This window comes from Eupeodes corollae, chromosome 2 (assembly GCF_945859685.1).
Source record: "Eupeodes corollae chromosome 2, idEupCoro1.1, whole genome shotgun sequence".
Taxonomy (NCBI): Eukaryota; Metazoa; Arthropoda; class Insecta; order Diptera; family Syrphidae; genus Eupeodes; species Eupeodes corollae.
The window spans coordinates 31,355,007-31,369,712 of NC_079148.1; the positions used below are offsets into that span (position 1 = coordinate 31,355,007).

Sequence of the window (14,706 nt, forward strand, 5' to 3'; positions counted from 1 at the left end):
GTGTTTCGCGCTTTACGTCCGATTTATGGTCTACATAATCGACCAAGTGAGCAAACAATTAATGCGATTGTGATCAAGTTTCGCACTCAGTTTACTTTATTGGACATTAAACCAACCACACGAATGCGTACAGTGCGTACAGAAGAGAATATTGCGTCTGTTTCTGAGAGTGTTCCTGAAGACCGTGAAATGTCGATTCGTCGCCGTTCGCAGCAATTGGGTTTGTGTTATTCGACCATATGGAAGATTTTACGCAAAGATTTTGGTGTAAAACCGTATAAAATACAGCTCGTGCAAGAACTTAAGCCGAACGATCTGCCACAACGTCGAATTTTCAGTGAATGGGCCCTAGAAAAGTTGGCAGAGAATCCGCTTTTTTATCGACAAATTTTGTTCAGCGATGAGGCTCATTTCTGGTTGAATGGCTACGTAAATAAGCAAAATTGCCGCATTTGGAGTGAAGAGCAACCAGAAGCCGTTCAAGAACTGCCCATGCATCCCGAAAAATGCACTGTTTGGTGTGGTTTGTAAGCTGGTGGAATCATTGGACCGTATTTTTCCAAAGATGCTGTTGGACGCAACGTTACGGTGAATGGCGATCGCTATCGTTCAATGCTAACAAACTTTTTGTTGCCAAAAATGGAAGAACTGAACTTGGTTGACATGTGGTTTCAACAAGATGGCGCTACATGCCACACAGCTCGCGATTCTATGGCCATTTTGAGGGAAAACTTCGGAGAACAATTCATCTCAAGGAATGGACCGGTAAGTTGGCCACCAAGATCATGCGATTTGACGCCTTTAGACTATTTTTTGTGGGGCTACGTCAAGTCTAAAGTCTACACAAATAAGCCAGCAACTATTCCAGCTTTGGAAGACAACATTTCCGAAGAAATTCGGGCTATTCCGGCCGAAAAGCTCGAAAAAGTTACCCAAAATTGGACTTTCCGAATGGACCACCTAAGACGCAGCCGCGGTCAACATTTAAATGAAATTATCTTCAAAAAGTAAATGTCATGGACCAATCTAACGTTTCAAATAAAGAATCGATGAGATTTTGCAAATTGTATGCGTTTTTTTTTTTAAAAAGTTCTCAAGCTCTTAAAAAATATATACTTTTTTAGTATCACATTACAGTATATTAAATACAATTTAAATCAAAATATTGGAGGGGACCATTATTTTTTTCTCAATTTTTTGATTTATACAAAAAAAACCGTTGATTGTTTTTTGTAATTAAATTATTTTGGTATCGAGACAAATTACATAATGTTTAAAATTTAATTCAAGTCACTAGCGTTATTTGTTCGTTAAATATTTTCGGCCAACCAAAGTGTCAAACTTTTGATTTCGACAAATCGTACCTATGGAATGTTAAAAATCATCTTCATGGGATGGTTACGATATTACAATACAAATGTATCCATTTTAGAAAAGTTCTAATCAATATAGCCTCATAATTCATCTCGAAAAAGTCACTTCTGCTACAGGTTTTAAAATATTGCTTCTTTGAGAACGTCGATGTTGCCCAGGCTCTGGTCACGGATCATTAGAAACTCTGCAGGTAAGAATTGAAAGACATGGTTATTTCAAGTGGAGGTGAAGTAAATTGGGCACAGGTTCTTGCAATTAGCTACAATCTATATAACCTTTAAAACCAACAACCCTGGCCAGTAAATAAAACTTAATAAAAAGGATACAGTGAATAAAATTTGAAAGAGAAAAAATAAATCCAAAATTCAATAAATGATACCGAAAAAATATAATATGCTTAAATTCAAAGCGAGTATTTCAACACCAACAGATTTAAATAAATTATTTTACCTTTATCGTTTTACCCGTATTAAGGTTGGGGCAAAATAATAAATACAAAAATGCCACCATTTTATTATTTAAGAATTACCTAAATTATTACAAATGGATAAAAAAAAGCACGAAGAGATTATCACATTTTATCTTCCCCAAGCCAGAGGGTTGAAAACAATATATACCTTCAAAACCTAGGCACACATTTTATTTTTATATCACCAAAGCCACTTATTAATAGCAACACAGGGACTCACCTGAATACATAAATAGAACGAACAAAATCAAATAGCATTGAGCCATGTTGTGGTATTTCTCTCTGAGGTTCAGTTATCGTCGTAATCCCATTTCTGACTGAAGTTTCGACAATGAGTGCGTTCAACATTTGCACATGTTTTGTTGTTGTTGTTGTTTGGTTTTAAACTTCGTTTAAATGATTGTTGTTATTTTATTCATATTTTTTAATCCATATCCATTCTGTTTTTAGTAACAATAAATTTTTGCCTTGGGTGATCATCCTTCCAATTAAGTTTATGGGAGAACTCTTGGGAAACTGGCACCAACTTTCAAGTTCAAAATAACAGTGGTTGTTTCGAGAATCCAGTTTAATTAGGAGCAATATTTTTCTTTCACGCAATAAAAGTTCATAATCCTGTGAGTTTAAAAGTAACGTTATTGTTGATATCGCAGTTACCCCACTACTTAGTGTGTTACGAAGGTCCTCCTGGAATTTTAAAAAGAAGAATTTTTTGTTAAACTTTTTATGCACAAGTTTAAGTTTTTATTACAATAAAAAATAAAAATAAAATCAAAACAGCGTGTACGTGTTGTCCTGACATCCGCCTGACAATAATTTATCATTTTTCGAAGGATATATTGCATTTTTTTGTATGTTTGTGTGAGTTGAGAATGATATCCTAGAACCGATGAAAGCGACAGAAAAGAGATAGATAGAGAAAGAAAGAGACAAAGGATGAGGGTGACACTGGTAAAAAGTGATTACAAAAACTTGGATGAGGATTGCAGTAGTAATTTCTCAACTACGGTTTTAGTGTCTGTTCCTAGTACCTACTTTGGTAGATGTTTTTTGTTTGCTTTAGCAGTTGACGCTATAGTTGAGAGAGGGAATAAACTAAATAAATAAAAATAAGCATACATATGCTTACGAGATGTGAGTTATGAGCAAGATGGGGACCATTAATTTAAGTATAACATGACGGCCATGCAGAAGTTTTATTTATTGTCTTTTTGCATTTTTTTATTTGTTTGGTTTTTCTAACTTGATTTATTTTTTTAGAAAAAAGTCCTTTTGTTCTTAATATTAAAATTTCATACAAATATAAATGCTAAAAGTAAGGGAGAAATTGATTTATCAAAAAATATTATATATTTCTTTTGTATGCATGAATTTGTTGAAAAAAATTATATAATATTTTATGCCGAAATAAAATTGTTAAAATTAAATAAAATAGAATAAAATTAAAAAATTGACAAATTGTTTCAAAGTCTGTATTAAAAAATGTTGTACTTTTAAAATTTTAAATTCATTAGAAACAACTGGAATTTGACTGAGTTATTGATTTCGAATAATCGCATTACATTTTTCAAAGAAATAAAAGTGAATCATAGATAAATAAAAAGAAAAACGAAAAAATTAAACAAAATTAAACTACCTTTAAAATAACTTTATATTATAAATAAAGGTTCGTGACATCCAATTAATTAAAAAATGAAGTGAAGATCAACTTACGAAAATAAGTCTTATTGCACTTTACAAAAATGAATGTACCTACCATGATACTTTTATATACAAATGTTAAGTCTTAGTCTCCAGTTAAAAAAAAATCCCTTAAAACGTGTTCAAATCTTTCTATTTTAACTTTTAGAAACTCCTTCAAAAAATTTGCATTTATTTCTGATAATATTAATATAAAAATGATTTTGATACATTAAATTGTGAAAACCAACTTCCAAAATTTAAGAATAAATTCTGTTTTAATTTTCGAAATGAGACCTTAGTTACATAAGAATATAATATGATGTGTTATAAACCAGACTTAAGAAAGTAATAATTTAATCTTACAGGTTTAAGGTATTTATCCCTTAACTCTATTGTTTAAAAACACATAAGGATAAAGCAAAGATAATTGTATTAATTAATTGCTTAACAGATTCAAAATAGTATAAAAATAAAGTAGAACCCGCTTAAATTAAAGAAAGAAGATGGAAGTGTTTCTTTCACCCTTACTAAATAAATAAAAAACATTCATACAATACATAAATGTCTAAAAATATTTTATGTATTTTACATTTAAAAAATGTACCTGCAAAACAAATTTATTTGCAAATATAAATATTATTTGAAAATCGTTTGAGAGTTTTTTTTTAATTAAATTAGTACATATAAAACTTTTTAATTTTATTTAAAAATATTTTTAGTATGCTCTTATTTAGAACTTATTTATATACGTTTTATATATGAATTTATTAAAAAACGAGTGACTTATTTTCCAAATATCGAATTTCCAGAAAATATAATTACTAACTTTTTAAAAATCAAAATTTAAAACAATGAAATTTTTGATCATCAATTGGTTGATTAATTCTTGAAAAACTTTAAAACAAAATAACGGTTCTATTGAGAAATACAAACATGGTTTTTATTCAAAGAAGTCAAATTGAGAACAAAAAGAAACTGGGATGCGACCCACACTGATAACTTCAAATCCCGTCTGTCGATTTGTCTTGCTTAAAAGTTTTTCTCTATGTACTCGTATCAGTTTTTTACCAAATTTGCTATTTTTTGTAGATTTTATTTTTTACGAATAAACGGACTCTTGGATTTTTATAAAAAAATTACTGAATATCGATAACAATATTTTCTGTGAAATAAAATAAGTTTGAAGTCAACATTCTTAATTTTTGAAAAGCTATTTGAGTCGAAAGTAAATTTTTACCAACTTTTGTTAATTTTTTTTAGGTTTTTAATTTTTAGTACAAAAACTGTGAATTCGAATTTTCTCAAAATTTGTAATAACGTTGAAAACAATATTTCTTATAAGTGAAAATTAGCTGAAAGCCATAATTTCAAATTTTTGAAAGGATATTTGAATCGAAAAACATTTCTACCAACTTTTGTTAAATTTTCTTTTAAGTTTTTATTTTTGTAAATTACTGTCAATTTGATATTTTTCAAAATTTAAATAAATATTGACAACAATATTTTTTAATAGATAAAAGTAGTTTTAAGCCAATATATAAAATGTTTGAAAAGATATTTGAGTCGAAAATCATTTTTTACCAACTTTTTGTATTCAGTTTTTTTATTTATGAAAAAAAAAATTAATTAGATTTGTTTCAAAAAATATACTTGTTTGTTATCACGTTAAAATCTATTACATAAAATTTAATTGAAGTCTCCAGCGTTTTTGCTTCGTAAGATATTTAATTTTAACTAAACTGCTATCGTAAAAAAAAACTGCCCAGAGAGCCCTTTCTGCATCTTTTTCCCTTTTTATCTTTATAACAAAATGTATTTGAAGTCTATATCTGTTCTGGTTCTTGAGCTATGGACGGCGAAATAAACGTCGTGAACGTACTGACGTATGGACGTTCGAACGTACATACGTACACACGCACGCACAGACATCTTTCTAAAAATCTTCTATTTCAACTCTAGGGACCTTGAAACATCGAGAATTGTCAAAATTTTTAATTTGACAAATCGGACCCATTACAATAACTTCCTAAGGGAAGTTAAAAAATGTTTCTATTTCATTTTTTAGAAAATTTACCAAAAATACATATGTCCGCAGTAATTTTTGATACAATACAAATATAAATGGAACTGGTAGATTTAATTCTGCAAACAAATCATAGTCTTAAAAAAACGACTTGAGATAGTCAGATTGAAAATCAGTTCTGAAACCGTAAACTATATTGAAAAATGAGTACAAAATTGTAATTATTTATGTAATAACAAATATCATCACTTCACAACGTATATTAATATAGCAAAAAAATATCAGTCTTCTCTAAATAACCTTTTAGTAAAAAATACACACATTGCCTAGTCTGAGTATTCACTTAAACGGGCCAAAATGTTATTTTAAATTTGTTTTAAGATTTTTAAAAGCTAAAATTAAAAAAAAAAATTGATCTTCAAAAATAGGAAACTCAAATGTTATTTTAGTAGTAAATGTCTGCATTTTCCACCTAAGCGAGTTTCATTCTAATAGGCTTTCTCTTTACAAGTTGCTGTAAAGCGGATCTTACTATAATTTGTCAAAAAAGTAATTTTTTCAAGTAAACTTTTAACTTTACAAATGCTTATAACTTTAAGATTCTATTTAGTTTTTAAATGAAAATATTTATTTTAAATGCTAAGAATGATATTTCAAGAAATGTATACAAATTTATTAATTTAAAAATTATATTACCAAAAATTAAAGATAACGTATTTCTATTCATTTTTTAGTCTAAATGACTAAATCAATATCACAATTTAATTCTTGCTTTAAATATTATAAAACTGTGCCAAATCTTTTGCCCTACATGAAACACCTGTTAGTGTTGACGTTTAAAGTTAAACTATCGAAAAACGATTTTTCATAATACCTAGTTTTGTGTTCTTAAACAGTTTGTGTTTTTTCAAACGTCAATTTTTTGGTAATTTTGTTTGATAATTATATTTATTATTGTGCCCTGAAAGACATATTTTTAATACAAGTAACCAACATTGAAAAAAAAAGTAAATTGTAAAACACACAGAATTTTTAATTCCATTAGAAATATATTCATGGTACTTTCATGAATCACATTTCAACACAACATTGCTGGTTTATTAAAATAAATAGAATATGCAACACCCATATTTTTGTCATTTAAAGAATCACAAGTTTTAAATCTGGTTTGTTGGAAATGAAGAATTGCCTTCGAGTATTTTTCCATTTCCATATTAATTTTGTTCAAAATTTTGTCTTTCATTTTTTTTAAAGGACTTTCTAGGAATACTGAAGTTTAAATCAAGAAATCAATGTACTTTAATAAGAAAACAAAAGCTACTAAAAATACAGCAGTCTTACATTTCATATTCTAAAGCATTTCACATGCTGCCTTAAAAAATATACAAAAATGCTATAGGAATACGTAAAGCCCCTGTCATAAATTATGGAAATCCTTTGCTGATCATAAGTCACTGACAAAATTCCTTCTAGCACTTCATCATGTGTTTTTGAATGTCAATATAAATGTGAAGTTGTACAATCCTACACTGTGCAGTACAGTTCTATGAAATGTTAAAAATTTGTATCACATAATCTTGGACATGCCTTTCAAATTTTTTGTTTTTCGTTCGAATATACCCTTGTAGGGTTTTGTGCGCGCAATCTCATATTTCTTGCTTAAAAACTTAGAACAAGGCGTAAATTCAAAAGACTATCTACTAAAAAAATAAAGGCTTTTTGTGAGATACACAGACTCATGCACATACTTGATATGAAGTTTGTTCTGTACATAGTTATGTGTCTATATAAAAAAGGCAGATTGAAACTAAAGCTTCTAGATCCTAGTAGTCTAAGAGTTGAGGTTGCCATAAATGTTAAATTTCTTGATTTTGTTTTTTTTTTGTCTTAAAATAAAATCAGTTTTTAAAGTACAACTTTATATTCTTAACTAGTTATTTTCTATTGTTTATATGACAAATTTTGAAGACGTATCAATTGAACCTACGATATGCTTCCAAATTCTAAAAGCTATCTTCATAATTTAATACTATTGTGCTTACATTTTGGTGCTTATTTCTAAGTCCTATACAAATTTTCCTAAAGCTCATAATGTGATTAAACATTTGGAAGGTAAGTATACTCCTACCTACCTATTGACAGAAAAAAGTCAAAAACCTTTTCATCAAAGATATCTTTAGTCAATCCTAGTATACGAAAAGCCTGACCAAAAATCGCCTCTACCTCTCAGACTCTATAAGCCTGACAAGTCACCAGCTTTCATTAATAGTACACGATATGCCTGTGGCAGTGGCAGGACTTAACAAGAAAAACACAACAAAAAAAAAGCAGCAAGGAACTGTGTTGTTAAGGAATGTTGGATAGAAATGATAAAACAGACAGCCCTCGTGCACTGCGCACAGTTGTCATCATCATCGTCGTCGTCGTCATCGTAGCTTGTCGGTCGGCTGTCACGGAGATAGACAAACGGGATGTCCTAATCCCTTTCGTCAGAAATTTGCATTTCCTTTTTTTTTATTTTCACTGTGCGTCTCCCTTTCAAGAATCCTTGGATGACAGAGCTGGGGCTGGATTATGGGCATTTGTATGAGGCGAGTTTTTGTTTTCAAAAGTTAGACTTATAAGTGTATGTGAGTGTATTTCGTTCTAACTCTGGCTAAAGGTGATTTTATTCGTCATATCCAATGAAGGGACTACTACAAAACTGTACATGTAAATAAATTTTATGTTTTTTTTAGTTGTTGTTGTTATATTTTCTAGCATTGTACAATGTGTATGTAGATGTGTGTGTTTTTATGTGTCTCTTTGCATGGTCAAGAGGATTTATTGTCGTCGTTTATGTAGTTGAAATGACATCAATCTGTGAGATTATTTTATTTTTATTGCAATGTCCTTCGGACTGTAAAAAATTGTCAAATTAATTAAGTTCGCAGGAATCGGATTAGTATGGGACAAACTATTTCTGGGATTAACATGAGTTGAATGTGTGTATGAAAAAGATTATATTTGCCATTACTTTAATGGGCATTGAAAGAACTCTGTGTTTTTTTTTGTGTTACTTTTGTTGCCCTTTTTGCATAGTGAGTTTTTGAAAAAAAATAAACGTTACTTTTAGACTAATTTGAAATAGATAAAATTTATTTTTCCATATCGTATTTTATGGTACTGTATTTATTCTTCATGTTGTACATAAAAAAAAGAAACATTATTTCGTCACATATGCATGTATTTTCAAATAATGAGTTAGTTCTAGAGTTCAAAACCTTAAATACAATAAAATGTAGGACCGGGTGTCTTGTTTTATGGCTTGTATGGCTGATCAACAAATTTTAAATGAAAGTTCATATAATATAGATAAAATGAAATGCTGTTTTTTAATATATTACGTATATGGTTTTTTACCAAAAGTGAAAAAGTTGGTTGACCCGAAATATCTCTCGAAATGAAAATGTTTCATTTATTTCGTATATTATTCATTGTGACGTGATACTGAAATCAACAAAACAAATATTTAGCGAACAAAAATATATTGTTTAAAAAAAAAAAAATTAGGTAATGTAATGGAGTCCTTTGAGAATTAGGGCGTAGTGACTTAGGACTCTCAACCATTACTATGTGCAAGTAATGAATTCAGAGATGGAGGGGACCAGCCGAATTCTCTGTCATAACTGTCCAACGCAATAATTATCACGCGACGGGTATAACATATTGTTTTTTATTATTGATTAAACTTTTAAGAAAGATTGAACAGTCAGTTTAAACTAAGCGAATTTAGTGACCGTTTTTGTTTGATTCGAATATCTCGAGATAGAATGAATGTATCGAATTTAAATATATTTTATTCTTTACAAAATTTTGTTGTTAAAATAACTTTCTTATAAAAACTAATCCGTGTTTTTTATAAGAAGTAAACACTTTAATAAAATACTACTTAAATTGGTAAAAAGTGGTTTTCCACATAAAATCTCGAGAACAGAGATTGATATAATAGTTACTATAAGCAAAATATTGTTGCAAACTTATATTAGGTATATTTTTGCCAATCCAATTGATGTCTTGTTTTTACAAAACCTATAAATGGTTTTTGACTAAAACTTTAAATTTAAATTTAATGTCAAGAGTCTGTTTAAAAATGGTACCTGTAATTTTAGCGTTTAAAGTTAAATTGTCCTGAAAAATGTATCAAAAATAATCAATTTTTTTAATGTTTTTTTTTTTTTTAACCGTTACAGCGTTTTTTTTAATTTTTTTTTGTACACATGCATTTTTAATTTATGTTTAAAATTATTTTTAGTATTCATTTGCTTAGATAACATTATGATATCATGTTATCCATTTTGAGGATTCAAAAGTTAAGGGAAGGAATTCTGTCACACGTTGTTAAACCAATTTTTTTTTCAGTTGAAAGGTAAAATTTACAAAAATGGATTAATTACCACACAACGCATATGAATCGTTAAAACCTACTAAAAATAATAGGTTCTGCCTCAGCCCCATGTTGTGATTAAAGAGGAGATTATGGTTTAGATAATCCTTCGAAATTGTGAGGAAATTTGAAGAGGCTGGATTGTTTGCAGATATTGGAAGGCCTGTGCATCATCGTTTTGCTCGTACCACTAAAAATATCGCAGATGTAAGTGAAAGGTTTGCCGAAGACCCTAGTGTGTAGATTCCTCGTCGTATGAATAAGGACTGTCTTACTGCACATAATGGTGTATTTGGCATTTTGATCTACACCTAGATCCATATAATATCCATCTCACACAACAACTGAAGCCAGCAGACCATTCACAAGGTCGTAGATACGCCGAATGGGTGCATGAACAACAGGCGGTGTACGGTCATATTTCATAAAATAATTTCTTCAGCCACGAAGCACATTTCACACTCGGTTGATGGTAAGTTAATACAAAAAAAACTGTCGTATTTGGGATTCTAAAAATCCTCAAGCAATTGAAAAGAGGCCATTACATAAACAAGAAGTCACTGTTCGGTGCATTCTTTCGTCTGGAGGTGTGATTAGACCGTACTTTATCGAAAACAATGACTGTTCTGTCACCGTCAATTAGCGTTATGGTCATATGATTACTATCTTTTTTTGCCTGCTATTGAAGAATACGACTTGGAAAATATTTGGTTTCAAAAAGACTGTGGCACATGCCACACAACTTAATCGAATATGCCTTTTTTGCAAGTGATATATTCTAGCCGAGTTATTTCTTGTCGTGGTGATATCAACTGTCCACCAAGATCATGCGGTTTGATATCGCTCGACTTTTTTTTGTGGAACTACACGAAAGTCTGTATTTATGCACATAAACCTTGAACACTTAAGCACTTAAAAACCAACATTCATGAAGTTGTGGCTGAGATACGTCAAAAAGTGGTAAGAAATTACCTCAAAAGAATCGATGCTTGCAACAATCTGCGTGGTTGCCATTTAAATAGATATCATACATAATGTCAACATTAAAACTATCATGAAAAAAATATTTTAAATGTGTTTTATTTACGTTTACTTTTAAAACCGCAAAATGGATAGCCCCAAACATTTTATATATTATTTTCACACAAAAATACTGACCCGTTTTCTAAATAGTTAATTTAAAATTACCTACAATATTTTTCATATATGTCAATAAATAATTAAGTTTAAAAATATAGTTTTGAAAAAAAATTTGTACAAATTGAATGAATGAGAATAAGAGATATCAAGAATCGAACATCAATGTTTACCAAATTTAAGTACTATTGTAGATTTAATTTTTAATGAAAAAACGGACTGTTGAATTTTTATAAAAGAAAACTACGTAGAATCGAAAACAATGTTTTATGATATATTTAAAAAAGTTTGATGACAATATTTTTAATTTTTGAAAAGCAATTTGAGTTGAATGTACATTTTTACCAAGTTATATAATTGTTTTATTTTTTAGGTTTTAATTTTTGGTAAAAAACTGTCGATTGGATTTTTTTTAATATAAATAATATATATAAAAGTAGTTAAAAGCCAATATATCAAATTTTTGATAAGTTATTTGAGTCGGAATTCAATTTTTACAAGCTTTGGGTAATGTTTCTTTTTTGGTTTTTATTTTTTATAAAAAAAAACTGTCAATTCGATTTTTCTCAAAATTCAACAAGATGTACAAAACTTTATTTTTGTGGCACTGAATTGTTTTGGAAATAAAATAATTTTGTATTCTTAAAATTTCGAGCTGACAATTTTTTTTTCAGTTTTTTGATTTATAAAATAAACGTTAATTGCATTTTTTCAAAAAAAAAAACTTGTTAGGTATAACGTTACAATATATTAAATAAAATTTAATTCAAGTCTCTAGCGTTGTTGGTTCGTAAGATATTTAGGGTTTACCAAAATGTTCGCCTTTTTTAAAACTGCTATGATAAAATAAAACACCCACTAAAAATCTTTTATTTCGGCTCTAGGGATCTTGAAACGTCGAGATATGTCAAAATTTTCAATAGAAAGTTAAGAACAATTATTTTAGGGAAAGTTTCAAAAAATCTATCGGTTTGATTTTAAGTAAATTAAAATTTTCAATTTTTTGGCTTCTGTAATTTTTGATCTTGAAAAAAAAAATTAACTTCCAAATTTAAACTCAAATAACATAATGCCTTAGGCTGTATGGACGGCAAAAGAATAACAAATGGACCGAATCTCCTGATCCTCTGTTTCCGACTTCTCTACCATCGAAATGTCATGTTTTATTTAAAATTAAGAACTGCAACTTGTCATTCAGTCCACCCACAACTTTTTCCAAATATGTTGAAATTGTTTGAAAAAAAAAATTCACATTGATTATACATAGAAATATAGACTCCAAACATACAAATTGAGAGCACCAAATTCTTAACTACCCCAATGGAAAGCTTTTAGCCGCATACCATTCCCATTTTTCATAATACTTTTGCATCATAAAAGGTCCTTTGCCTACTTTAACAATATAGCCGCTTTCAACTGTGAAAGTAATTGTTTAAAGATCTTTTGGTGGGAACAAATATTTCTTAGTTCTTAGTTATAAAATTTTGTGATTTACAAAAATCATGCCACTAAGCAATGTTTTAGACTTATTGTTGACAACCATTTTTGTATTTCAAGAAAATGGTGGTGTTACAAATTTGTCCCACAATTATGTTAGAAATTTGAAAATAAATTGTTAAATTTGATTTCAAAAAGAACGCAAAATTGCTTATTTAAACATCAGTACAAATTTTATATGGCATTTCTTACTGCTTGCATACTTTTCACTTAGGTCTTGTGTTTCATTTTTATTAGATTTTTAATCGAAAAGCTATAAGATTCAATTAGGTGTAGTACCTTTTATGTCTTTGCAAACAAAATTCTTTGTATATTTTTGTTCAAATTCAATAGAAAGCAAAAAGCAAGTGTGCTAAGCTTTTAAAAGAAACTGTAAGTATTTTCCTATAGAATTTTAAAATAACCACACAAAAGCTTACAAAAAAAATCTATAAGGACAACAGAAAAAAAATGGAACAAAATATCAACACAGTATGTCTTCAAGGACAAAAGAAATGCTTCCTGGTGTATATAGTATACGCAAATGAATCCTATTACAACATCCCATAAGGAGACAAACATTTCACAGCATTTGCACGTTCACTATTTGCAGTTGTTGGCCGGTTATAGTCTTCTTTATTTTGTTGTTGTTGCTGTACTCAAACAAAGAAAGGTTGTTGGTTGTATTTGTATTTTTTTTCTTTTATGGGCCAACAATTGACTTAACAAGATACCCACAATGAAAGTTTTGTTGTAAGCAGAGTTGACTGGTCTTGATCAAAAGGCTCATGCATACAGACGGAAATCCTCTGAATGGCTATATCTACATTTTAACAATAGGCTTGTTTTTTTTTTCTTCTTCTCTTCTTAGCCAGTTGAATAGTCTTAGCATAATGTCAGTAAGGATGGGAAAACCTTAAAGAGAGCATTGCCTTCATTTGTTTTTATTGTTGTTAAAGAAAAAAAGAAAACGTATAGTACGACTTTTTTGTTCTTTTTTATATTTTAAAAGAGTGTGCCAAACGGTATTAAGCAGCAGCAAACAAAAACATACACGCACATCTGAAAAGCGGGGATCATGAAACAAGGACTTCCTTAAAAATTTATTATTTTTCCCGCACCTTTTTTTTTCTTCTTTCTCTAGAAGAGATGATATTCATTCCATGATGTTTTCATGTATTCATTCAGGATTATTTGCTGTTGAATGTTTCATCGTGCTCTGAAAACTCATTTGGTATTCATCAAATGTTCAAGCATTATCCTATAACAATCAGAGAGCCAAAGGGAGAGGATGGGGAGTTGAAATAACAGAAGCGCGATGTATTTTGTTTTCGAAACTAAACGCAGAAATAAACTACACTCTTGTATCTCTATGGTGTGCGATGATGGAGTTGAGGTTGCTAGATTTTAGAAAACAGGAATCATGGAAGTATAGGGCTCAGGGTTTGAATGAAGCAAAAAATCCTTGAACCCAAAATAACCCAGTTTCACACCAAAAAACCAAATATTTATAGTGATTACCCACCTAATGAGTAGAATCTATATGAATTCTGTACATGGTTATGGGTTAACACGGTTATAACTCTTTTACCCTGAAAAAAGAACGTTTTGGTTTTCTAAAAACGTGATTGTGGGGAAGGTTATGATAGTAGTGGTTTAACATTAACTGTTTGCTAAATGTGAATAATTTAAAATGAAATATAAACAAGGACATGAGTTAAATTTTTTTTAATTATTTAGTCTAGTTTTTTTTTTGACAGAAACCAACACAATACAATTATGACTGCTTCTAAGAATGAATTATTTTTTTTAACACTAAAATCAAAAATATAACTTATTTTCATGCAAGAGATTACGATAATAACGAACAAGAAATATTATAATTAAAACAAAAGTATTAAGAAATCAGTGTTACCACTGCAACCATTTCAAAATGACTAGTTTTGTTTGTTAAGAAATACTGAGTTGACAAAAAAGAGGTCTTATTTTGACATACTAAAACTCATATTTCAGATGGAACGAAACAAGCTTTAACAACGAGTTTTTAAACAACGATAGTTAAGAAGATTATTCATTTCAACGTGGCTCTTTTGATGCGGTATTTTGGACTCGCGATAA

The 14,706-nt window shown here is 29.4% G+C and overlaps 1 protein-coding gene across 1 annotated transcript in view; it reads right to left on the reverse strand.

Moving 5' to 3' along the window:
• The window catches only part of LOC129944321 (zwei Ig domain protein zig-8), a 422,695-nt gene that overhangs the window by 134,976 nt on the left and 273,013 nt on the right, over positions 1-14,706 (reverse strand). The window contains 1 exon segment of the mRNA XM_056053671.1: positions 2,064-2,530. Within this exon segment, the coding sequence (XP_055909646.1) occupies positions 2,064-2,109 (46 nt within the window). The 5' untranslated portion in view covers positions 2,110-2,530.